The 27106-nt window shown below is 46.2% G+C and overlaps 1 protein-coding gene across 1 annotated transcript in view; it reads right to left on the minus strand.

Annotated features, from left to right (window-relative positions):
• Window positions 1-27106, minus strand: part of GRAP2 (GRB2 related adaptor protein 2) — a 215108-nt gene that overhangs the window by 140519 nt on the left and 47483 nt on the right. Inside the window, exon 2 of the mRNA XM_069231286.1 lies at window positions 10454-10598. Within this exon, the coding sequence (XP_069087387.1) occupies window positions 10454-10531 (78 nt within the window). The 5' untranslated portion in view covers window positions 10532-10598. The remainder of the gene's footprint in view (window positions 1-10453; window positions 10599-27106) is intronic.

The raw sequence follows: 27106 nt of genomic DNA on the forward strand, positions 1-27106 counted from the left end.
TCATAAACATCTCTGGGGTCACTATCAGCAGTGCCAATGGTAATTAAGTTTAGACTGTCATAAAGTTCCTTCCTTCAATGCCCAAATTATGTAAAAGAATTCCTTGTTTTCTCGCAGGTGAAAATTTTTCCCCACCAATTCCAATCAAATAAGATTCAAACAGATTGATCAATTTTTTCCAAGGTAATACAGGTTCACCTCGCTTAGATGAAAATTGTGGTGGTTGGGATAAATTGAGAGGAGCCACTTGTGACATATTGCAATTATCAATAATGCAATACACAAAAATAATCAGTTAAATTAATACATTCCACCACTAATTAATTTTAAAAGTAGGCAAATTGACTCAATAAATACATTAAGGTAGAGTAACCACTAAAAGTCATGAAATGACAACTTCCTGATCACCTCCAGTGTTCCTTAGCTTGTATAACATGAAGTGGGGTTAGCGTTCCAGCCTCCAGCAATAATTAAACTAGGAAATAGCCATTCTTCAGTTCGTGTAGCAGGAAGTAAGGGCAGCGTTCTAGCTTCCTGTGGTAATCCCTTTAATTAATCAGGAAGTGACTACGCGAGCCAACGTGTGGGCGGATCCGTATAATTCAATACACAGACATTGGAACTGAAGCTCCCACACTCACGCTGAAACTCCACCACTCGCACCGAGAGGAATTGGTTATGGCGCTCGAGACAGCACTGGAGCTCCAACACTCGCATCGACCTCGACGCCCGAGACATCGAGCAAGGTAATTATCACACGTAGCCAATTTTTAAAATGATGCGCTTCCCCAGATGCACATGCTCGTTCATAAATGTAAGAATATTGCATATTCTGCCCCAAACTGCACTTTGCGCTTATCAGCCACAGAATTTCACCAAAGCCGGCGATCAACTGCATGCTGAGGTTCACCAGGCTGGTGGAAGCTTCAGTAACTCGTCACCACTTGTCAAGATGAGTCCAGCCACATTTAGGTTCAGCCAAAAGTCTTTAATAACAAATAGCATCCACCAAGATACATCACAGACTCCTTCCTCACTGCTCCGTCTCCAACCACCCTCGAGAGAATTTCCTTGTCTTCTCCATTCTAATCTCTGACATCATCAGTAAGAGATCTTAAACCACAACAACTACCACCACTTAAACCCTCAAATACCGCCATAAGCTACTGAAAGGTCATCAGTCAAACACTGGGAAGGGCCCTTCACTGCACAGCAACACCCGTCTCTGCAGTTTTAGTAACTTTTGATCCTCATGAGCCAGAAACAAATTGATTTTATGTTAAAATTGGCAAATTATGCAAAAGGCGATGGATTGTGTTGTAAATGTGGCAAATCCATAATATTGAAAAACATGATGCAGGCCGCAGAACCACATAATTCATGCTTTTTAAGGAGCACCTTGTCTGGTTTCTAAACAACAACATAGTCATTAAGGCGTTTCATCATAGACAACATAGACAAAGAAAAAGTGATACACATTTTGTTTTTGAAAACATTGTTTTTAAAAACATTTTGAAGTTGTCTTAACTGTTTGATATTATGAACAAAAACCTTCTAAACATTATTAACCACTTCTGTGCCTTGGACGAGATGATCTCGTCCAAGGCTACAGTTCCCCTGTGCCTTGGACGAGATCATCTCGTCCTAGGCACAGGGGAACTTGGGGGCGCGCTAGCGCGCCCCCCGTGCACCCCCCTCCCCCCCCCCCAAGTCGGGATGGAAGGGGAAGACCTTCCCCTTCCACCCCCGACCCCCCCCCCACCCCCCCCTGTGACGTCAGCGCGCGAGCGCGCGCTGATTTGTCACAGGGGCCTTTTGCATTTCTTTTTCAATCACTTGGGAGGCCCGAAGGGGCTTCAAAGGGAAGGAAAGGTATTTCCTTCCCTTTGAAGTCCCTCCGAGGGTTTCAAAAGCCGGATTGCTTGCAATCCGGCTTTTGAAACCCCACTAGACACCAGGGATTTTTTTTTTTTTTTATTGAAACACACAAAAGGGAGCAACCCCTTGGGCAAGGGTCGCTCCCAGGGGGGGCATTTTTTTGAGAAGGCCTTTTCTGCCCCCCCTGGGGGCAGAAACCTCTAGGCACCAGGGACCTTTTTTTTTTTTTTTTTTTTTTTATGTTTCATTTCTTTTTTTTTTGGTGGGGAGCGACCCCTTAGGCAAGGGTCGCTCCCCTTGGGGGAAAATTATATTTTGGCCATTTCTGCCCCCCTTGGGGGCAAATTGGCCTATTTTGATGAGGCCAATCTGCCCCCAAGAGGGGTAGAAACCACTAGACAGCAGGGAATTTTTTCTTTGCGTGAATTTCACGCAAAGGGAGCGACCCCTTAGGCAAGGGTCGCTCCGTGGGGGGGAGGGCAATTTATTTTAGGCCATTTCTGCCCCCCCTGGGGGCAGATTGGCCTATTATTAGGCCGATCTGCCCCCAGGGGGGCAGAAACCTCTAGGCGCCAGGGCAAATTTTTTTGTTGTGTTTTTTTTTTTTGTTGTTTCTTTTTTTAGAGATGGGGAGCGACCCATCAGGCAAGGGTCGCTCCCCTGGGGGGCAAATTGTATTTAGACCATTTCTGCCCCCCTGGGGGCAGATTGGCCGATTTTAGGTCAATCTGCCCCCAAGGGGGCAGAAACCACTAGGCACCTGGGATTTGTTTTGTGGCGCCAATGTCACGCAGGGGGAGCGACCCCGTAGGCAAGGGTCGCTCCCAGGTGGGGTGGGGGTTGGGGGGGGCAAATTTATTTTAGGCCATTTCTGCCCCCCCGGGGGCAGATCGGCCTAATATTAGGCTGATCTGCCCCCGGGGGGGGGGGGGGCAGAAACCTCTAGACGCCAGGGCAATTTTTTTTTTGTTTGTTTGTTTGTTTTTTTAGAGATGGGGAGCGACCCATCAGGCAAGGGTCGCTCCCCTTGGGGGGCAAATTGTATTTAGGCCATTTCTGCCCCCCTGGGGGCAGATTGGCCGATTTTAGGTCAATCTGCCCCCAAGGGGGCAGAAACCACTAGGCACCGGGGATTTGTTTTTTGGCGCCAATGTCACGCAGGGGGAGCGACCCCGTAGGCAAGGGTCGCTCCCAGGGGGGGTGGGGGCCGGGGGGGGACAAATTTATTTTAGGCCATTTCTGCCCCCCTGGGGGCAGATCGGCCTATTACTAGGCCGAACTGCCCCCAGGGGGGGGCAGAACCCTCAGGGCAAATTTTTTTGTTGTGTTTTTTTTTTTTTTTCGAGATGGGGAGCGACCCATCAGGCAAGGGTCGCTCCCCAGGGGGGCAAATTGTATTGAGGCCATTTCTGCCCCCCTTGGGTGCAGATTGGCAGATTTTAGGTCAATCTGCCCCCAAGGGGACAGAAACCACTAGGCACCGGGGATTTGTTTTTTGGCGCCAATGTCACGCAGGGGGAGCGACCCCATAGGCAAGGGTCGCTCCCGGGGGGGGAATTTATTTTAGGCCATTTCTGCCCCCCTGGGGGACAGATCGGCCTATTATTAGGCCGAACTGCCCCAAGATCGGGGGCAGAACCCTCTAGGCGCCAGGGCAATTTTTTTTTTGTGTTTTTTTTTTTTGTTGTTTCTTTTTTTAGAGATGGGGAGCGACCCATCAGGCAAGGGTCGCTCCCCTGGGGGGGCAAATTGTATTTAGACCATTTCTGCCCACCTGGGGGCAGATTGGCCAATTTTAGGTCAATCTGCCCCCAAGGGGGCAGAAACCACTAGGCACCGGGGATTTGTTTTTTGGCGCCAATGTCACGCAGGGGGAGCGACCCCGTAGGCAAGGGTCGCTCCCGGGGGGAGGGGTGGGGGTTGGGGGGCAAATTTATTTTAGGCCATTTCTGCCCCCCCTGGGGGCAGATCGGCCTATTGTTAGGCCGATCTGCCCCCGGGGGGGGGCAGAAACCTCTAGGCGCCAGGGGAATTTTTTTTTTTTTTTTTCTTTTTTTTCTTTGTTTGTTTTTTTAGAGATGGGGAGCGACCCATCAGGCAAGGGTCGCTCCCCTGGGGGGCAAATTGTATTTAGGCCATTTCCGCCCCCTTGGGGGCAGATTGGCTGATTTTAGGTCAATCTGCCCCCAAGGGGGCAGAAACCGCTAGGCACCGGGGATTTGTTTTTTGGCGCCAATGTCACGCAGGGTGAGCGACCCCGTAGGCAAGGGTCACTCCCGGGGGGGGGGGGGGGGGGTGGGGGTAAATTTATTTTAGGCCATTTCTGCCCCCCTGGGGGACAGATCGGCCTATTATTAGGCCGAACTGCCCCAAGGGGGGGGCAGAACCCTCTAGGCGCCAGGGCAATTTTTTTTTTTGTGGTTTTTTTTGTTGTTGTTTCTTTTTTTAGAGATGGGGAGCGACCCATCAGGCAAGGGTGGCTCCCCTGGGGGGGCAAATTGTATTTAGACCATTTCTGCCCCCCTGGGGGCAGATTGGCCAATTTTAGGTCAATCTGCCCCCAAGGGGGCAGAAACCACTAGGCACCGGGGATTTGTTTTTTGGCGCCAATGTCACGCAGGGGGAGCGACCCCGTAGGCAAGGGTCGCTCCCGGGGGGAGGGGTGGGAGTTGGGGGGCAAATTTATTTTAGGCCATTTCTGCCCCCCCCCTGGGGCCGGCTGAGCTACAGGCCAAACACCACAGGTAGGCACCTTGCAAAAAACACCTCTGTTTTCAGTGAAAAAATATGTTGTGTCCACGTTGTGTTTTGGGCCATTTCCTTTTGTGGGCGCTAGGCCTACCCACAGAAGTGAGGTACCATTTTTATCGAGAGACTTAGGGGAACGCTGGCTGGAAGGAAATTTGTGGCTCCTCTCAGATTCCAGAACTTTCTGTCACCGAAATGAGAGGAAAAAGTGTTTTTTGGGCCAAATTTTGATGTTTGCAAAGGATTCTGGGTAACATAACCTGGTCAGAGCCCCGCAAGTCAACCCATCTTGGATTCCCCTGGGTTTCTAGTTTTCAAAAATGCACTGGTTTGCTAGGTTTCCTCAGGTGCCGGCTGAGCTACAGGCCAAAATACACAGGTAGGCACTGCTTTTTATAAAAAAATGTGATGTGTCCACGTTGTGTTTTGGGCCCTTTCCTTTCGTGGGCGCTAGTCCTACCCACACAAGTGAGGTATCATTTTTATCGGGAGACTTGGGGAAACGCTGGGTGGAAGGAAATTTGTGGCTCCTCTCAGATTCCAGAACTTTCTGCCACAGAAATGTGAGGGACATGTGTTTTTTTAGCCAAATTTTGAGGTTTGCAAAGGATTCTGGGTAACAGAACCTGGTCCGAGCCCCGCAAGTGAGCCCTCCTTGGATTCCCCTAGGTCTCTAGTTTTCAGAAATGCACAGGTTTGGTAGGTTTCCCTAGGTGCCGGCTGAGCTAGAAGCCAAAATCTACAGGTAGGCACTTCGCAAAAAACACCTCTGTTTTTTCCCAAAATTTAGGATGTGTCCACGTTGCGCTTTGGGGTGTTTCATGTCGCCGGCGCTAGGCCTACCCACGCAAGTGAGGTATCATTTTTATCGGGAGACTTGGGGGAACGCTGGGTGGAAGGAAATTCGTAGCTCCTCTCAGATTCCAGAACTTTCTGCCACAGAAATGTGAGGGACATGTGTTTTTTTAGCCAAATTTTGAGGTTTGCAAAGGATTCTGGGTAACAGAACCTGGTCCGAGCCCCGCAAGACACCCCTCCTGGGATTCCCCTAGGTCTCTAGTTTTCAGAAATGCACAGGTTTGGTAGGTTTCCCTAGGTGCCGGCTGAGCTAGAGGCCAAAATCTACAGGTAGGCACTTCGCAAAAAACACCTCTGTTTTTTCCCAAAATTTAAGATGTGTCCACGTTGCGCTTTGGGCTGTTTCCTGTCGCCGGCGCTAGGCCTACCCACGCAAGTGAGGTATCATTTTTATCGTGAGACTTGGGGGAACGCTGGGTGGAAGGAAATTTGTAGCTCCTCTCAGATTCCAGAACTTTCTGCCACAGAAATGTGAGGGACAAGTGTTTTTTTAGCCAAATTTTGAGGTTTGCAAAGGATTCTGGGTAACAGAACCTGGTCCGAGCCCCACAAGTCACCCCTCCTTGGATTCCCCTAGGTCTCTAGTTTTCAGAAATGCACAGGTTTGGTAGGTTTCCCTAGGTGCCGGCTGAGCTAGAGGCCAAAATCTACAGGTAGGCACTTCGCAAAAAACACCTCTGTTTTTTCCCAAAATTTAGGATGTGTCCACGTTGCGCTTTGGGGTGTTTCCTGTCGCCGGCGCTAGGCCTACCCACACAAGTGAGGTATCATTTTTATCGGGACACTTGGGGGAACGCTGGGTGGAAGGAAATTTGTAGCTCCTCTCAGATTCCAGAACTTTCTGCCACAGAAATGTGAGGGACATGTGTTTTTTTAGCCAAATTGTGAGGTTTGCAAAGGATTCTGGGAAACAGAACCTGGTCCGAGCCCCGCAAGTCACCCCTCCTTGGATTCCCCTAGGTCTCTAGTTTTCAGAAATGCACAGGTTTGGTAGGTTTCCCTAGGTGCCGGCTAAGCTAGAGGCCAAAATCTACAGGTAGGCACTTCGCAAAAAACACCTCTGTTTTTTCCCAAAATTTAGGATGTGTCCACGTTGCGCTTTGGGGTGTTTCCTGTCGCCGGCGCTAGGCCTACCCACGCAAGTGAGGTATCATTTTTATCGGGAGACTTGGGGGAACGCTGGGCGGAAGGAAATTTGTAGCTCCTCTCAGATTCCAGAACTTTCTGCCACAGAAATGTGAGGGACATGTGTTTTTTTAGCCAAATTTTGAGGTTTGCAAAGGATTCTGGGTAACAGAACCTGGTCCGAGCCCCGCAAGTCACCCCTCCTTGGATTCCCCTAGGTCTCTAGTTTTCAGAAATGCACAGGTTTGGTAGGTTTCCCTAGGTGCCGGCTGAGCTAGAGGCCAAAATCTACAGGTAGGCACTTCGCAAAAAACACCTCTGTTTTTTCCCAAAATTTAGGATGTGTCCACGTTGCGCTTTGGGGTGTTTCCTGTCGCCGGCGCTAGGCCTACCCACGCAAGTGAGGTATCATTTTTATCGGGAGACTTGGGGGAACGCTGGGTGGAAGGAAATTTGTAGCTCCTCTCAGATTCCAGAACTTTCTGCCACAGAAATGTGAGGGACATGTGTTTTTTTAGCCAAATTTTGAGGTTTGCAAAGGATTCTGGGTAACAGAACCTGGTCCGAGCCCCGCAAGTCACCCCTCCTTGGATTCCCCTAGGTCTCTAGTTTTCAGAAATGCACAGGTTTGGTAGGTTTCCCTAGGTGCCGGCTGAGCTAGAGGCCAAAATCTACAGGTAGGCACTTCGCAAAAAACACCTCTGTTTTTTCCCAAAATTTAGGATGTGTCCACGTTGCGCTTTGGGGTGTTTCCTGTCGCCGGCGCTAGGCCTACCCACACAAGTGAGGTATCATTTTTATCGGGAGACTTGGGGGAACGCTGGGTGGAAGGAAATTTGTAGCTCCTCTCAGATTCCAGAACTTTCTGCCACAGAAATGTGAGGGACATGTGTTTTTTTAGCCAAATTTTGAGGTTTGCAAAGGATTCTGGGTAACAGAACCTGGTCCGAGCCCCGCAAGTCACCCCTCCTTGGATTCCCCTAGGTCTCTAGTTTTCAGAAATGCACAGGTTTGGTAGGTTTCCCTAGGTGCCGGCTGAGCTAGAGGCCAAAATCTACAGGTAGGCACTTCGCAAAAAACACCTCTGTTTTTTCCCAAAATTTAGGATGTGTCCACGTTGCGCTTTGGGGTGTTTCCTGTCGCCGGCGCTAGGCCTACCCACGCAAGTGAGGTATCATTTTTATCGGGAGACTTGGGGGAACGCTGGGCGGAAGGAAATTTGTAGCTCCTCTCAGATTCCAGAACTTTCTGCCACAGAAATGTGAGGGACATGTGTTTTTTTAGCCAAATTTTGAGGTTTGCAAAGGATTCTGGGTAACAGAACCTGGTCCGAGCCCCGCAAGTCACCCCTCCTTGGATTCCCCTAGGTCTCTAGTTTTCAGAAATGCACAGGTTTGGTAGGTTTCCCTAGGTGCCGGCTGAGCTAGAGGCCAAAATCTACAGGTAGGCACTTCGCAAAAAACACCTCTGTTTTTTCCCAAAATTTAGGATGTGTCCACGTTGCGCTTTGGGGTGTTTCCTGTCGCCGGCGCTAGGCCTACCCACGCAAGTGAGGTATCATTTTTATCGGGAGACTTGGGGGAACGCTGGGTGGAAGGAAATTTGTAGCTCCTCTCAGATTCCAGAACTTTCTGCCACAGAAATGTGAGGGACATGTGTTTTTTTAGCCAAATTTTGAGGTTTGCAAAGGATTCTGGGTAACAGAACCTGGTCCGAGCCCCGCAAGTCACCCCTCCTTGGATTCCCCTAGGTCTCTAGTTTTCAGAAATGCACAGGTTTGGTAGGTTTCCCTAGGTGCCGGCTGAGCTAGAGGCCAAAATCTACAGGTAGGCACTTCGCAAAAAACACCTCTGTTTTTTCCCAAAATGTAGGATGTGTCCACGTTGCGCTTTGGGGTGTTTCCTGTCGCCGGCGCTAGGCCTACCCACGCAAGTGAGGTATCATTTTTATCGGGAGACTTGGGGGAACGCTGGGTGGAAGGAAATTTGTAGCTCCTCTCAGATTCCAGAACTTTCTGCCACAGAAATGTGAGGGACATGTGTTTTTTTAGCCAAATTTTGAGGTTTGCAAAGGATTCTGGGTAACAGAACCTGGTCCGAGCCCCGCAAGTCACCCCTCCTTGGATTCCCCTAGGTCTCTAGTTTTCAGAAATGCACAGGTTTGGTAGGTTTCCCTAGGTGCCGGCTGAGCTAGAGGCCAAAATCTACAGGTAGGCACTTCGCAAAAAACACCTCTGTTTTTTCCCAAAATTTAGGATGTGTCCACGTTGCGCTTTGGGGTGTTTCCTGTCGCCGGCGCTAGGCCTACCCACGCAAGTGAGGTATCATTTTTTTCGGGAGACTTGGGGGAACGCTGGGTGGAAGGAAATTTGTAGCTCCTCTCAGATTCCAGAACTTTCTGCCACAGAAATGTGAGGGACATGTGTTTTTTTAGCCAAATTTTGAGGTTTGCAAAGGATTCTGGGTAACAGAACCTGGTCCGAGCCCCACAAGTCACCCCTCCTTGGATTCCCCTAGGTCTCTAGTTTTCAGAAATGCACAGGTTTGGAAGGTTTCCCTAGGTGCCGGCTGAGCTAGAGGCCAAAATCTACAGGTAGGCACTTCGCAAAAAAACACCTCCGTTTTCTCCCAAAATTTTGGATGTGTCCACGTTGCGCTTTGGGGCTATCCTGTCGCGGGCGCTAGGCCTACCCACACAAGTGAGGTATCATTTTTATCGGGAGACTTGGGGGAACATAGATTAGCAAAACAAGTGCTATTGCCCCTTGTCTTTCTCTAAATTTTTCCTTCCAAATATAGGAGAGTGTGTAAAAAAGACATCTATTTGAGAAATGCCCTGTAATTCACATGCTAGTTTGGTCACCCCGGAATTCAGATATGTGCAAATAACCACTGCTCCTCAACACCTTATCTTGTGCCCTTTTTGGAAATACAAAGGTTTTCTTGATAGCAATTTTTTACTCTGTATATTTCAGCAAATGAATTGCTTTATACCCGGTATAGAATGAAAACGCACGTCAGGGTGCAGCTCATTTATTGGCTCTGGGTTCCTTGGGTTCTTGATGAACCTACAAGCCCTATGTATCTCCGCAACCAGAGGAGTCCAGCAGAGGTAACGGTATATTGCTTTCGATAATCTGACATTGCAGGGAAAAGTTACAGAGTAAAACGTAGAGAAACATTTATGTTTTTTTCACCTCAATTTCAATATTTTTCTTTTTCAGTTGTTATTTTCTGTAGGAAACCCTTGTAGGATCTACACAAATGACCCCTTGCTGAATTCAGAATTCTGTCTACTTTTCAGAAATGTTTAGGTTTCTGGGATCCAGCATTGGTTTCATGCCAATTTCTGGGGTATGTCCCAGTAAAATGCCAAAATTGTGTTGAAAAATTGGGTTTTCTGATTCAAGTCTGCCTGTTCCTGAGTTTAGCACCGCAAACCCTTTGTTGATGCCATTTTCAGGGGAAAAACCACAAGCCTTTTTCTGCAGCCACCTTTTCCAATTTTTTTGAAAAAAACGAAATTTTCACTGTATTTTGGCCAATTTCTTGGCCTCCTTCAAGGAAACCCACAAAGTCTGGGTACCTCTAGAATCCCTAGGATGTTGGAAAAAAAGGACGCAAATTTGGCTTGGTTAGCTTATGTGGACAAAAAGTTATGAGGGCCTAAGCGCGAACTGACCCAAATAGGCAAAAAAAGGCCTGGCACAGGAGGGGGAAAAGGCCTGGCAGCGAAGGGGTTAATTATATAATTAACTACCAGGAATGGCCTCTTCCTGCCAGTATTCACTCCTTTATGACTTAACTTTCACAAATCTTCCTGCCCCAAATTAAAGCAGTTTTACCTTCAAGATGTCACCCTTCTTGAAACTCAGCTCATCCTCGCCATTTGCGATGAAGTCACGCTTTGCCACAGCCTCCATTTTGTTTTGTGTAGAGTCGAAGCTGGTCTAGGCTGGGCAGAGGAGGCTTGACTGCCAACCCAAGCTCCTAAATGAACACATAAGAATAGGTATATTGTAAGTGCATATACTTAGCTCGAGATTAAATACAGTGCGACCTGTTAAAGCTTCCAACGAAACAGCAGCAATGGATGATGTGTGCTCTTAAAAAAGAAGTGCCTCGCCCCAATATCCATACTTTCTTTTAAATGTATTGACTTTTTAAAGAAAACATGGCTGTGCGCATGTAATTCTTCACACTGTCGTTATGACTTCACCTGTAAGGGTTGGGATACATGTCCAGCGCCTCACTGACGCTAACAATCAAATCCTTCTAGGTGACAAAATGGAATTATATCAGGTGGAGCGATAAACTGGCAGAGCACGGCGCAGGATGAGTGGAATAACGATTTGGTAAATACGTTATGCGCCAAGAGCGCATAGCTAGACTGTCAGAGTGAAGTCTGAGCAACCCCCCACTTGAAATCTGAGGAACCAAAATCATGAGAATGCTACTGCTTCACTTCTGGTACAGTGTGACTTCAATCTGTATTTAATCATACTTCTCTTCTCTTTGCTTGGCAACCTTACAGTACTATGTGTTTCGCCACCATCATCAATTCTTTCACCTCGATCAATCACTTTGTTTTTTGTTGGTTCCTTTTTAGGTTGCAGCCTACCAGAGAGCAGAGCTGTCTGGTTTGCTAAAGACTTTCGGGGGACATTCAGAAAGTTGACCTAGGAATGCATTATGCCCGTTGCTTGCCATTAGCTCTGTGGTTTGTAACTCACATTTTCTTGTTTTCCATTTGCTGGCTTTATTTTTTTTAGGCTGGCCAGCTTGAGTTTGGTCCTTCCATTGCCAAAACCTTATTCACAGAATCATTTTGAGTTCTACTTTTCTGTAAACAGGGCTGTAAATCCTGTTCTTATCTCGTTACATTTGCTGTGCATTCAAAGACCTAGGTCAAATGCCAGGTGCTGTCTTCAACCCCTACAGTGGTCACCGCGAGGCACGATTGCATCACTATCTGTTTTCTCCACCGGAGAGGAAGCGGCCTTGCGCTGCTTCCTGCTTCGGTGGGGAAAACAGCCCTAAGCGGCCTTCCTGAAGTTCGGAAAGGCCTTTTTTGAAAGGGGAGATTCTCCCCTTTCAAACGAGGCCTTCCCGAACGGGTTTCCTGGCCCTCGATCGCAGATCCCCACTAGACACCAGGGATTTCACGTGGGGGGATAGGCCCCCTCTGCAAATGGGCCGCCCCCAGGGCATTTTTTCTTTTTAAAAAGGTAGGTTTACCCCTGGGGTCACACCCCCCAGAGGTTTACATTTTTTTAAAAAAGGGAATTACAAAACCATCAAGAAATTGACAGGAGGTCGCCCATAAGCAGGGCGACCCCAGTGGGGGCAATACATTTTTTTAATAGCCCCTGAGAAACCATACACCTATCAAAAAAATATATAGATCTATATATAGACATATCTATCTATACATAGATATGTATCTATATAGATGTATATATATATATATAGTGATCACTTTTGTCAACGCATGTGTGATTTCCCTGGGGGCTACGATCGGCCCCCAGGAAAACCACACCCACATATAAAAGTGGTCTCTCTCTTTCTCTCTCTCTCTCTCTCTCTCTCTCTGTATATATATATATATATATATATATATATATATATATATATATTCACCACCAGTTCTTTTGCATTTGCAGCTTGCGTCTTCAAAACAATGCACATACTTCAACTGACGCGTTTCAACTGTAGCTTTTAGGCAGCAATAAAAAAGTCAACCAAGTCTTGTGATTATGTTTCTGCTACAAAAGGATCTGACTAGTGGCAGTTTTGATGCCATAAAGTAGCGCAGAAGGTTTATATGCCTACTGCAAAGATCAAATCTGTATTATATGTGAATAGCTGAGTACATTAGTAAAGTCAGCCATTACCTGAACTATAATACAAATGAAATGTATGTGCTGAGGGCTATGGAGAGATGAATGGCACTTTTGCTTTGTGGTAGTGAGGGAATCCGAGGAGGAGGTCATGGGAGCACCAATAATGATTGTTGGACTGGGCGCTAGAGTAGCTAAAGACTGTGAAGATTGGTATGTGACAAGGTGAAGTAATAGTGTGTCTTTTTTTAAGTGTCTTGAAAGAACGTGCTGATTGAGAGAAGAAGCAAAGGTAAGGTGACCTCTACTGTTGCACATATCGCACACACACTCACCAGCAATTTTGTGACTGTCTACGAAGGCTAGTGTTTTATAGCAACAATTTAGCCAGTAGCAGAGATGGCATCTCGTTGGATGACTGCTGCTCAAGCCCTCACTCGGGTTATAGAGGACAGCTCAAACGTAGGTTCAGAGACTGAGACAGCAGATACTGAGACAGCATCTGAGGGATAGGACAAAGACGTAAACTCTGGGAGTGATTTCTCAGTTGGAGGAGTCCATTCGATAACTCCTCTTCCATTGATTATGAGGGGGGTGATGAGGACAGTCCTGCTGTCCCTTCGCAAGCGCAGTCTGTGCAGCGGGACAATAGCGGGTTAGCCCAAACCAGACAGCAGGTGTATGCAGCGGCAAGCACTGAGCGAGTGCTCTCTTGGGAGCTCCCCAATTTCGTTCAGCCCCAAATTCCACTGCCCACATTTATTGTGGAGACATCAAAATTATCTATCACAAAACAACCGGGATTTGTAAGGCAGGCACCTGCATTTTTGGTCCTGGGCTCGGCGGCCTTATAGGGAAACCTACCAAACCCAGACATTTCTGGAAACTAGACACCCGGGGTGTCCATAGAGGTGTGACTTATTTGGATTCCCCAAAGTTTTCTTACTCAGAATACCCTGCAAAGGTGAAATGTTGAATAAAAACTCACTTTTTTCTTGTATTTCTGTCACACAAACTACAGGAATATGCTGGGATTCACAAAATTCCTACCACCCAGTGTTTCCCCACCTGCCATGATAAAAACGCTACCCCCCTTGAGGTCCTGTACCTAGTGCCTGTGTCAAGAATGGATCACCCCAGGGTCAACAGTTGCCCTCATGTAAGGACCAACATTGACCGTTGTGTGATCTATTCCTGTCGCGGGCACTAGGCGTACCCATACAAGTGAAGTACCATTTTTATTGGGATACTTGGGGAAATGCTGGGTGGAAGGAAATTTGTAGCTCCTCTCAGATTACAGAATTTTCTATCATTGAAATGTGAGGAAAAAGTGTTTTTTCTTGTCAAATATTGAAGTTTGCAAAGGATTCTGGGTAACAGAACCTGGTGAGAGCGCCACATGTTACCCTATCCTGGGTTCCCCTAGGTGTCTAGTTTTAAAATATGGACAGGTTTGGTAGGTTTTCCTAGGTACTGGCTGAGCTAGAGACCAAAATCCACAGCTAGGCACTTTCCAAAAAACACGTCAGTTTTCAATGTAAAAATTTGATATGTCCATGTTGCATTTTGGGGCATTTTCTGTCGCGGGCACTAGGCCTACCCACACAAGTGAGGTACCATTTTTATCGGGAGACTTGAGGGAACGCTGGGTGGAAGGAAGTTTGTGGCTCCTCTCAGATTCCAGAACTTTCCATCACCGAAATGTGAGGAAAAGGTGTTTTTTTGCCAGATTTTGTGGTTTGAAAAGGATACTGGGTAACAGAACCTGGCGATAGCCCCACAAATCACTTCATTCTGAATTCCCCTATATGTCTAGTTTTTTTAAATGTATAGGTTTGCTATATTTCCCTAGGTGCCGGCTGAGCTAGAGGCCAAAGACCACAGCTAGGCACTTTGCAAAAAAAAGATTTGTTTTCTTTGGGAAAACGTGATGTGTCCATGTTGTGTTTTGGGGCATTTCCTGTCATGGGCACTAGGCCTACCCACACAATTGAGGTACCGTTTTTATTGGGAGCCTTGGGGGAATGATGGGTGGAAGGAAGTTTGTGGCTCCTCAAAGATTCCAGAACTTTGCAGCACCGAAATCTGAGGGAAAAGTGTTTTTTTTTGCCAAATCTCAAGGTTTTCAAAGGATTATGGGTAACAGAACCTAGTGAGAGCCCCACAAGTCACCCCATTCTGAATTCCCCTAGGTGTCTAGTTTCCAAAGATATGTAGGTTTGCTAGGTTTCCCTAGGTGCCGGCTGAGATAGAGGCCAAAATTCACAACTAGGCACTTTGCAAAAAACATGTCAGTTTTCTTCAGAAAAATGTGATGTGTCCACGTTGTGTTTTGGGGCATTTCCTGTCGCGGGCACTAGGCTTACCCACACAGGTGAGGTATGATTTTTATCGGGAGACTTTGGGGAACGCTGGGTGGAGGAAGTTTACGGCTCCTCTCAGGTTCCAGAACTTTGCAGCACCGAAATCTGAGGGAAAAGTGTTTTTTTGCCAAATTTTGAGGTTTACAAAGGATTCTGGGCATCAGAACCTGGTAAGAGCCCCACAAGTCACCCCATCCTGGATTCCCCCAGGGGTGTAGTTTTAAAAAATGTACATATTTGGTAGGTTTCCCTAGGTGTCGGCTGAGCTAGAGGCCAAAATCCATAGTTAGCCACTTTCCAAAAAACAAGTCAGTTTTCAATGTAAAAATGTAATGTGTCCATGTTGCGTTTCCTGGTGCGGGCATTAGGTATACCCACGCAGGTGAGGTGCTATTTTTATCGGAAGACTTAGGGGAACACAGAATAGCAGTGTTATTGGCCCTTGTCTTTCTCCACATTTTTTCCTTCCAAATGTAAGACAGTGGGTAAAAAAGACATCTATTTGAGAAATGACCTGTAATTCACATGCTAATATGGGCACCCCAGAATTCAGAGATGCGCAAAAAACCACTGCTTCTCAACACCTTATATTTTGACCATTTTGGAAATACAAAGGTTTCCTTGATACCTATTTTTTGCTCTCTTTATATTTCACCAAATAAATTGATGTACACCCGGTATACAATGAAAACTCATTGCAAGGTGCAGCTCCTTTATTGGCTCCGGGTACCTACGGTTCCTGATGAACCTACAAGCCCTATATATATTCCCGCAACCATAAGAGTCCAGCAGACGTAACGGTATATTACTTTTGAAAATATGACATCGCAAGAAAAAGTTACAGAGTAAAATGTGGAGAAAAATGGCTGGTTTTTTTCACCTCAATTTCAAGATTTTTTTATTTCAGCTGTTATTTTTTGAGGGAAAACCTTGTAGGGTCTACACAAATGAACCCTTGCTGATTTCAGAATTTTGCCTACTTTACAAAAGTGCTTAGCTGTCCTTTATACAGCATTGGTTTCACACCCATTTCTGTCATTAACTGGAAGGAGGCTGAAAGCACAAAAAATAGTAAAAATGGGGTATGTCCCAGTAAAATGCCACAATTGTGTTGAAAAATTTGTTTTTCTGATACAAGTCTGCCTGTTCCTGAAAGCTGGGAAGATGGTGATTTTCGCACCACAAGCCCTTTGTTGATGCCTTTTTCAGGGAAAACTGCATGCTTTCTTCAGCCCTTTTTTCCAATTTTTCTGAAAAAAACAAAACGTTTGCTGTATTTTGGCTAATTTCCTGGTCTCCTCCAGGGGAACCCACAAACTCTGGATACCTTTAGAATCCCCAGGATGTTGGAAAAAAATGACGCATATTTGGCGTGGATAGCTTATGTGGACAAAAAGTTATGAAAGCCTAAGCGTGAACTACCCCAAATAGCCAAAAAAGGGCTCAGATGATGCAAGGGGTGTGGGGGGGGAGGGGATGCCCAGTAGTTAAGGAGTGAAAGGGCACTTGTTTACTTTCTTTCTCTAATTTCAAAGTGAGTGGATTTATGTGACAATCTTGCCGGATACTGGGGGTACGAAAGAGTTTTTTATAGCACCCAACAACATTTAAATGAACTGTGTAAGTATTTCAGATATAACAGACTTATGAACGCACAATGAAGCTAATTCTTTGTTATTTCTGAAGCGTGTCAGAAACATATACTTTAAAATTATCAAAACAAATTTTTAAACTAGGTGATGCTATTTCCACACATTTCAGTCTGGGAACTGCATTAGTAAAACTCTATGCCTCTGCAAATGTAATGGTCATTTTAATTGAAAAGGTGGTGTCTGTAACGGTAGTGTGCTACCACACTATGAATACTCTACGCCACTCCACTGTACACCACTCCACACCACTGTACTCTACTCTGCATCACTCCACTGCATCACTCCATTTTATGCCCCTCCACTCTATGCCACTGCACTCTACACCACTTCACGCTAGACCCCTATACTATGTACCACTCTTCCCTCTGCCAATGCATGTGTCGCCATTGCACCCTACAGCACTCAAGTCTAGGCCACACCAATCTACTCTACACAATTCCACTCTACGTTGTACTCTGTGACATTCTATGACACTCTGCAACAGTGCACTCTACTCCAATACACTCTACGCCAATGCACTTTACTCTGTAACACTCAACTCAATGCTCCTGCACTCTACACCAATCCACTGTATGCCACTCTAATCTACTCTGCACACTGCACTCTACTTTATTTATGCCACTACACTTTGGGGGGTCATTATGACTCTGGCGGTCTATAGTCCGGCGGGGTCACAGTGGAGGTAGGACCGCAATGGTTGTGGTAGTCCGACCGCCACATTAGGACTGTGGCAGAGCCACCACAGTCCAACCGCTGACACCGTCAGGCTGCCGCCAGCCTGCAGCCCAGCAGTCCCGGCGGTTGTAAGCCGCCAGGGCAGCTCAGCAAGCAGCGCTTCCCTGGGGATAACAAGTCCCCATCCGCTAGCCTGTCCATGGCGGTAAAGACTACCATGGAAAGGCCAGCGGAAAGGGGGTCTTGGAGGGCCCTTAGGGGCCCCTGCACTGCCCATGCACTTGGCATGGGCAGAGCAGGGATCCCATGCACAGCCCCATTGCGCATTCCACTGCCCGAATTACGGGCAGTGGAATGTGCGACAGCTGCTGATGCATTCTCTGCATCGCCACATTGCAGCCAGCTCTATTAGGAGCCGGCTGCAATGTTAAGGCCCTGTTCCCCGCCGGACCGGTGGTGCGAAAACACTGTTTCTGCCCGCCGGCCAAGTGGGGTAACCATAATAGGGCTGGCGGGGATCAGGCCGCACAGGCGGCCTGATGGCGGTATGCAGTTGGCAGACAGCCTCCGCCGCCCACTAATGTCATAATTAGGGCCTTTATTCCATTCTACTCAACTGCACTCTATGCTGCACCACTCTACTGTACGCCACTTTACTCCACTCTTAAACAATCTACTCTGCACCACTGTACTCTGTCACTCTGCTCCACTCTATGCTACTGTACTCTATGCCACTCTACTCTTAACCACTGCATTCTTCATCAATGCACTCTTCACAACTGTACCCTGTCACTGCCCTCTAAGCCACTGCACTCTACTCTGCAGCACTGTACTCAATGCCACTGCTCATATACATCACTCTATTTCACTCTTCTCCACTGCACTCTGATGCTCTACTCTGCAACACTACACTTTCCACCACTGAACTCTATGCCATTCTACTCTGCACTACGCCACTCTATGCTACTCCAGTCTAGGCCACTGCATTGTATGGCACTATACTCTACTCTGTACTATTCTATGCTGTTGTACTCTGCACCACTCTACACCACTGCATTCTATGCCACTCGACTCTACTCTGCACTCTACATCACTGCATTCTATGCCACTCAACTCTACTCCATGCCACTGCCCTATGCATCACTCACTTCTACGCCACTCCACTCTGTACCACACTATGCCACTGTACGGCATTTTACTCTGCAAAACTGTACTTTGCACCACTGCACTCTGCGCCATTCTGATCTCCGCCACTCCACTCTGTGGCACTCCATGGCGCTGCATTGTACTCCGTTGAATTCAATGCCACTGCACTATAAGCGACTATACTCTGCAACACTCTAGGCCAGTGCACTCTACACCAGTCCTCTCCACTCCACTTTATACTACTCTAGCTACCATAGACGACATACTCTTATAGACTCACTTATAAACTGTGGCATTTCTGTTGGGAGTGCAGTATTTCACAAATGGTCAGTTGTGTTATTTCACAATAGTATTCAGTTACAGTTGGGGTCCTTGGGAATTCTGCCTTCATCCCTCAATAATCAACATTTACATGCAGTCTCTACCCTAACTTTTGCTGGGCCATAGACTATAATTACACTCCTACCTAGAATGCATGCAGGTGATACTGACAGTCATATGCAGTCGTAATGCAAAATTACAGGGCTTCCCTTCAGAATGTGATGAGGGGCTCCTGAGCCTCCCATATCTCACAGATATGCATTTACCAGTGGCTGAATGGGACAGCCTTTAAGGGTTGGGGACTCCTCTGTGCCCCAGGGTATGGAGGGGCCTGTGCCCAGGAGTCCACACTTTCTGAAGTTTAGCACCCTAATTCTCCCTGAGTGGTAAAGGAATAAACCCCAGGAGAGCTGTTTTCATTACTTATGGTGCTGGGGCTTCTTCCCAGAGGTTTTGTGGTGCATGGGTCTGTGCCTTCATGTCCTGTGCTTGTTTGGTAATCTTGGTCAATGTAGAATAAAAACTTTGATATTGTATTATTCAACTCTGATATGTTTAATGAACTCTGTATTTTAAACGTAATAATCAGTGCATTTTTTAATGCTAATAAAGAGCACGTGTTTCATGGTAGCATCTTAAAGTACTCAGTGTTAGAATGGCATAATGTCTAAAGGATCAATAGTCTGCATTTGATGATTATGGTGACACCCCATCAAAGCCAATAGACGTGGTTTTCATTATGGAACCCCTGTGTTGTTTTAACCTCATTGGTGTGGTATAGAGGTTTCAGTGGCTGTGGCTTGCTGGTGCGCTGATCGTTGGAGATTCCTACACCTCAATGGATTGCTACATGTGTGAACTTCTTGTTGTACATCCCCAGCAGGTTGTGATGCCTCACACATCTTCGTAAGCCTCCTGAGAACATGTGTTCTCAGCATCATAGCTGATACAAAGTCGCCTCCAGCCTGAATGATTGCTTCCCAGGGCTGGGGCCAGCTTCTTGAGTCCCTGGAAATGCAGATTGCTCATTAAAATGCTTTTCATAAGATGTCGTTTCTAGCCATAGAACTATACCATTACTGCAGATACGTTTAATTTGCAGTTATGTTTACCCTACTTATTGCTAATAAATGTCAGTCCTCATGCATGTTGATTAAAATGAATATCTCTTTATATCTCCTTCATTGTAAAGAACTCTGTTGTCGACAATGACACGGTCTGTGATTGTTAACACCTAAAAATAAATAAATAAAAGATTTGGAAGGTGCAGATTCCAGTTTTGTGATTACTGGCAGAACAATGCAATGCCCCATAGGAGATGTAATATATGAACAAATAGTTAGAGTGTCTGTAAAGTTCAAAACACCAGATTCTGGTTCAAGGCCTCCCAACCACAATCCATGTTTTTTGCTGCACTTGGCACCTTGGCATTGTAAGTGCAACAGGTATTGTCTTATGTTCGTTATGCCACAGAACTTAAGTTGTACTTTACTGACAATGGTTTCTTTTTTTTCCTTCTGGATATGGTCTTGTTTTGCAGTTAAGGATGAACTGATCCCACGAGGGGAGGGGGGGCATATTGATTTGCATAAGGTGGCCTTCTGACTAGAGTGGCATGGAGGGGGAGGGGGTGAAGAACGATGGAATGGAACATGTCCTTGAGTAATTGTCAGTGTTGGGACAGAAAGCCCTCTGCATTTTGATGGACATGGTTAGAAATGTGGTTTCTGGTTGGCTAGGGTATATGCCTCAGCCAGGCAGAACCCACCACTCTTGTCAGGATGAGTAAGTTACGCACCAAAGATAACCCTTGCTCACCCCCTTTGTAGCTTGGCACGAGCGGTCAGGCTGATGCCAGACGTCATGTGTAAAGCGTTTGCGCAACACACAACAGTGACACAACAACCATACACCTCAAGAATAGACTCTGCAACAAGTTTTATCAAAATAAACTGTATTGCATGGAAATCATTAGACCAAAAATGACAGAAATCAGTAATACTCTGATAAGCAAGCAGTTGTCATATCATTATCATCTTAAATGCAAACTAGGGTTGGACAGCTCCATATTGCATAGGTCATCAGTAAACATTACCCTTCCAATGTCTCCTACTCAGATCACGAAATGCACTTGTTATTCCCCACAAGGCAACCAAGTCGTGATCAGGCATCCTTTCCTGAAAATGCGGTAGAACACTGAGGGCAAACGAACACAGTGATGACATGTAGTCCAAGTGGCAACTTCCCCCACAGCCCACTACACTGAGACCATCATGAGTCTGCACTACTGTAAACAAAAACAAGTGAACGGTGGATCACTCAAAAACACTAGGCACCATCACAGCCCCATAGATCCGATGCATCAGCACCTCTATTCTGCGGGAGGCGGTAACTGGAATACCTCCCTTCACACAGGAGCTCTTGCGCTCCTTTCACATGACATGCGGTAAATGAGCCTCAGCAGAACGGGGTCTCCGTCAAGGTTTCCATCACGTGAGCATGACATATAAGAACAATCATTTGCAATCCAATGGGTCTCGCGTTTGCTCCAGTTAGAACTATTAGCGTTGTAAATTACTAACTGGACTTTTCTTGCCACATAAATTGAAAAGTAAAAGTAAAATAGTTGACAGAAGCAAGCCGATTCAAAGCGCCACCTCAGGCATGAGTGCCAGAGTTATTTGCTCCCTGCATGAAAGTCTAGAAAGGATCGCAGCTGGGATGAAAGGCAGACCAAAACCGGAGGAAGGGCCATCACACGATGTAACAGGAGAAAGCGTGACGTAGTGTGATGACCAACAGTTCACTTAGTTAAATCACCTGGGGAGGGAACTCAGCACACAAAAGAGGGACATTTCACAATTTTACCAATACAAATGAGGCACAACAAATAATGAATAGCAAGAGTGGGCTTGGTTAAAAGTCCACAGAGAGATTACAACAGGCTACAGCGCTTGCGCGCTCAACCCTAAGAAGAAGAAGGCCCCCAATGGTATGTGTCAGTAGATGTAGGGAGGAGGACACAGACCTCCCACGTCGGTAGGGAAACCTCAATTAGTTCCCTGCTTGCAGAGTGGGCCAAGGCAGCAGCCTGCGCCCGTGCGGTGCAGATGCTGGCACTCAGCTCCAGTAGGCAGGGAATACCCACAACAGAACACAAACTCAGTCGCCTGGCTCCACCGGCGGTCTGGCAAGCTGATGTCACTGGGTGGTGTGCTTGGATCCCTGCAGCGCCTCCCGGACTGCTACCCCTCCTCTGCGTGGCGGCCCGGCCTGGGGAAACCTTCCAGCCGCAGGCCGGTTTCTCCTTTCACCCCAAGCCTGGCTTGAGGAGATTACTGCACCAAAATAGGTGCCTGCTTGACCCGAGACATGTTTGAAAGGCTACTTCGGTGGGTGGCTGCAGGCCAACTAGTAGCATTTAATTTACAGGCCCTGGGTATATCTGATACCACTTTACATGGGACTTATAGGTAAATGAAATAAGCCAAACATGGGTAAACCAATTATACCAAGTTGTAGAGGAGAAAGCGCATGCACTTTAGCACTGATTAGCAGTGGTAAAGTGCCCAGAGTCCTAACGCCATTAAAAAGAGGGTCAAAAAAATAGGAGGAGAAAAGCAAAAAGCTGAGGGATAGCCCAGCAGAAAGGGCCATTTCCAACAGACATGTACCCCTGACCTGAGTGCCTAACAGTGCTGTTGTCTGGATCCCTAATGCTGATTTTTGTTGCCGTAAGCAAGCACGGATCATGTGTGCATGCCATGACATATGCCTGTTTCAAAGATTGTGGTCCTGTTGGACCGGGAAGAGTCCCCAAAGTGCTACCCTCACAGTGGTGGAAGATTACTGCCTTCACCAGGAGTTAAGCAGCACAAGTGCAGTGGTGGCAGCATACCGTATAGTGATCAGTCGGGAGTGAACAAGTCCTTTTTAACCTGTGTCACAGGAGTGAGGCTTACCGGCTCACAAACTTTTCACTGTTCAGCTGCTGAGTACTGAATTTTCCCTTGGCCTACATCAGTTAGATGTGAAGTGCTGTGTAATGTTTAAGTGGTGACTCTGAGCTGGATGTATGTGTGACTGGGTAGGATACAATACAGGGACAGAGCAGTGTTGTGCAGTACATGCATGGTGAGTGCATGTACTGGGTGTATGTGAGGAGCATAAAACATGACAGATATTGTGCTACGCAGTGCGTGCATGGTGAAGTGCATGTACTTGGTGTATCTGTACCTGGAAGGAGTACAGTGCATGAAGGGTGTGTTGTGTAGTGTGCCCATGGTGAATATGTGTGCTGGATGTATTGTATTCATAAACAAGGACAGCTGAAAAGACAGGGCAGTCTGGGACTAACGGTAATTAACAAATCTCAGGTTGGTCCGGGAGAAGAACAGAATATTGGGCTATGTACAGTTAATCTCTCACTTCTAAAGAATATGACATGTTAGCCTTAACATTAGTGCAACGGTTTGCTGAGATAGAGTTGCTAGTTAAGAGTTCTACAATGTCTAAGGAAGACAGGAGAGGAGAGGGGTTAACCGCTTCTATGCCAGATCTAGCAAGGCAATCATATCCTATAGTAGGAGATAATCATTATAGTGGGATGGACAGCAGTGTGGTCTCATTGTCTGATCCTTACAAGCTTCTAAATGGTTTTGGTAATAAAGTGGTCCCCTCGATTTCTAATAACTTAAGGAGGGATAATTCGACTCTTCAGCCTGTAGTCTCAGCCCCTGGGCAAGTTACCTTGAATTGAAGACCCATTGCTCCACCTAAGGCTGATTTTGCTCCCAGAAGCAACTCCCTATACAATCATAATAACCAATAAGCCGCCCTTACGAAAAGAAGTGACGGAAACTAAACTACCATGCAACTGGTAAACAAGGTGGCACACTGCTGTAATAGATAGTTGGACAAAGGTCTAAACTGTTCAAACATAGTAAGATGGTAAGGAGGGTTGAGTGGATTGGGGAAGGCCCCAAGGTCTATGATGGCGGCTGAGCGGTTGTTAGTAGCAGGTATGCTGCCAAAGAGGTCGCTGTCAGATTGCACTTCCAATTCATCAATATTAGTGAGACCACTGGGTTTCTCTTACCCCCATCCCCTAAGGTGTCTCAGACTCCCTTCAACATAGGACAGTTGAGGCAGGGTGGGGGTCCAGGCTTTCTTTTTCGGTACATAATCTTCTAACTTCAAACTCATTTGAGCCCCTTAGTTCTTTGGAGGATACTGAAAAACTTCTTCCCTGATATAGTTAGAACCCCAGAAGAGGTTGCCACTAAAAAGAATCCAACCACGGCTGTAACTAATATAGAATGTGAAATGTGGAATATAGCAAGACTTGGTAGAATAGAAGGACTCCATTGGCAGATATAATATTATCTGTCTCAAGGAAACCTGGGCAGTGACTGGTACCTTCATTGTTGAAGGTTTTAGGTCTTACTTTTACAGGCATAGGTGGCGTACTTACGTTGATTTCCTTGAAGCTTATCTGCAGTGTGTCTCATTTAGAGACTGACCCTTGCAACTTATTAGTGGTTCTTTTAAGTTTTTCAAGTCATAGTAAATTGCTATTGTTCAAATTTTATAACTGTCCTTTGGGGCTTGTTAGTAATAATCATTTGTGTTCCCTAAGAGTTTTTTTAGAGGACTTTAGAGATGCAAACGGTTGTTACATTCCCTTTGTCCTCCTGAGGGATTGTAAGTTACGTCTGGTTGAATCTGATTGCCTGATGGAGCTATAGAGGGGACAGAGATGTAAGATATACCCTACATCTAGACCATTCTTTGCAGGAGGGAACTTCTTAATATTTTTAATGAATTTAATTTACTTTTTACTATGTGTGACAACTTTGCAAATCAGTTTTCACCAATGTGTCCCGCGTTCATCGGCAGGGATGCAGGAAAAATAATTGATTATATATTTATTTCAGCTTCTGTTGCTCTGCTTCACCAGGAATTCAAAATTATTTGGAGTGGGTTTAAGGATCACCATCTGATAGATCTGGTGTTATAACAGGAGGTGGCCAGGACAGAAGTATAACACTTGGTCTACATGATGGGAAGTCATTATCTCCAGCTGATCTAGTGTGACGGAATAGGTGGGTAAATATTATCCCAAGAGACTTTTTAAGTCATCTTATTGCTTCCTTAAGGGGGGGGTAAATGTATGTCTCTCAGATGTCTCCCTATTGAGATTCTGAATTTCTTCACAAGAATAATTAGGACTATTTTTAACAGTGTAACCATTCTGAGCTCGCACAACTGTACTTACCAATGTAAATAGTTTAACAAGGAGTGTTCATTAAGAGTGGGGCTGGGAGCCCAAGATTAACCTTTTAATGCACATATCACTATGGGTGACATTCAGGTGTGACCTCTAGTTACTCCCATTGTCTGTACTGTGGGACTATCAACTCGGCAGTCTCTCATGGAGTGATAGACAGCTTTTCAAGAGGAAGAGGGAGAGTAGAAGTATGTACCTCAAAAGAAGCAGAATCTCAAAATAAAAGCTCAAGGAACCAGACCCTAAATCACATTTGGTGTCTTAAAATTGACTATAAGAAGGGAAGGTTGAACCTCCAAACATTGTTGTCTGCCAAGTAGACAGGCAAGCTTTGTGGGGAGGGAAGCTCTGCAAGACTTCTGCCTGTGACCAGGACCGGGAGCTGAGGGCTTCTAGTCTCCCTGCTGGGTAAGGGGATATTACCCTGGGGAAACCAAGACTATCTGCCCTGAATCCTGGAGCACCAGTGTCTGCCTTCTTGCCAAGAACAGTCTGCCCTGTGAGGAGGAGGAGAGCACTGGAGGGAGCAAAGTCCAGTAAAGGGCCTGTCAAGTGATCTCCTTGTGTGAGGAACGGCTGCTGCACTGAATGGGTGGTTGTCTGTGCGCATAACTGCCAGCTCGCAGCAAAGGAGACCAAGTCCTGATTCTCAAAGTTGTACCGAGGTTGCTGGACAAGGGAGAGCTATCAAAGCGCAGTTTAGTCAATAAAGAAGGACGCTAGTCTCCACCAAAGGAAATCACTAGTTTCGCTGTGACCAGAGACCAGTAGTTCAGTGGCAAATTGACTTTTGCTGGATCCAACAGGACTTTGAGGGGCTTCAACCCGTGTGGCCAAAGTCACCCCACCAAGACCATGAACCGAGGAGTGGCCCCAGAAAGTCCCCTGTCGACCACACAGCATCCTTAGCATCCTGTATCCCTTGTATCAGGACCACACCATTGATGTCTAGGTGGTTCGTCTACAGAGCCTGGAACTGGATTGAAGACTGCTTTAGTGATATGGTAACTGTTCTACAAATCCTAACTGGCACTCTTGATCTGCTCCCTGCCGGGGACGGTCACCCAAAGCAGGCAGGAGTATCCAACATAATGTCATAAAAGTTATACAAAGTTTCCACCAAACGAAGTAGTTGCTAATGCTTGTTTACACTCTGGGCCATACTTAATAGCCATTAGCGCTGCCATAGTGTTATATTTTTTATGCTAAGGCGGCGTTAAAGTGGCTTTTCTGCTGTGCCATATTTACAAAGTGGCACAATGAATGCATTGCACCTCTTTGTAACCCCTTGCGGCACAGTATGCCTGTGTCAAGCATAATGTATACAAGAGGGGCATTCAAGTGCTAGGAGGTTGGCAAAAATGGCCCAATGAAATTTAAAAGATTTCACCTCACCGTTTTTGGTGTCATTTTTAACGCCTGCTCACAGCAGGTTTTAAAATGATGCTCCTATAGGAAGCTATGGGCCTCCTTGCATTTTGCTGCACTAGCGTCAAATTATTTTATGCTAGTGTAGCAAAGCGTCACAATAGCGTCAAAAATGTTGTGCATCATAAATACGGCACAACCATGGTGTTGTTATGTGCTGGTAATGGACGCAAGAAAACTTGCACATCAAAGCTGATGCGCCTCTTTTTCTTAAATATGGGCCTTTGACTGAAAAGTAGTGTTTTACATTTTACTTAAAAATCTATAACTTTTGAACCCTGCTGTGGATTTTATTGGTTTTGGTAACTAAAAATTCATAAAAATAAGATGTATTTTTATAAGTTGGTGTTGGATTTCTTTTGTGTTGTGTGACTTTCTTATTCTATTGTTTTGATACTTATACATGCTTGGCACTTGTTCCTTTATTTAAGCCTGACTGCTTGAAGCCACAACTACCCAGGGTTGAACTAAGGTTTTAACAAATGAGCCTAACTGGACCCAACATGGTATTGTGAGTGTATTACACTGTGAGGTTGCACAACCACACCATATAATACTTTCCTCACACATCCATCGCCTTGTTGTTTGTTGCAGTTGACGCCCTACATGTGATAAGTATGGCCAGGCACTGGTCATGTGTGCCTTGTGCAAAAGGCCTCAAGCTGCACCCTACTGATGAGGCCCAAATAGGCTGAAACTGGTTGATGTTTGTTGGTGCTCCTTTGTGGAGGGGGCCTCGGCTCACAGTTTGGGATGGACCCTTCCCCTGAAAAGCAGGGTCAAT

The sequence above is a fragment of the Pleurodeles waltl genome, chromosome 4_2 (genome assembly GCF_031143425.1).
Source record: "Pleurodeles waltl isolate 20211129_DDA chromosome 4_2, aPleWal1.hap1.20221129, whole genome shotgun sequence".
In the NCBI taxonomy this organism is placed as follows: Eukaryota; Metazoa; Chordata; class Amphibia; order Caudata; family Salamandridae; genus Pleurodeles; species Pleurodeles waltl.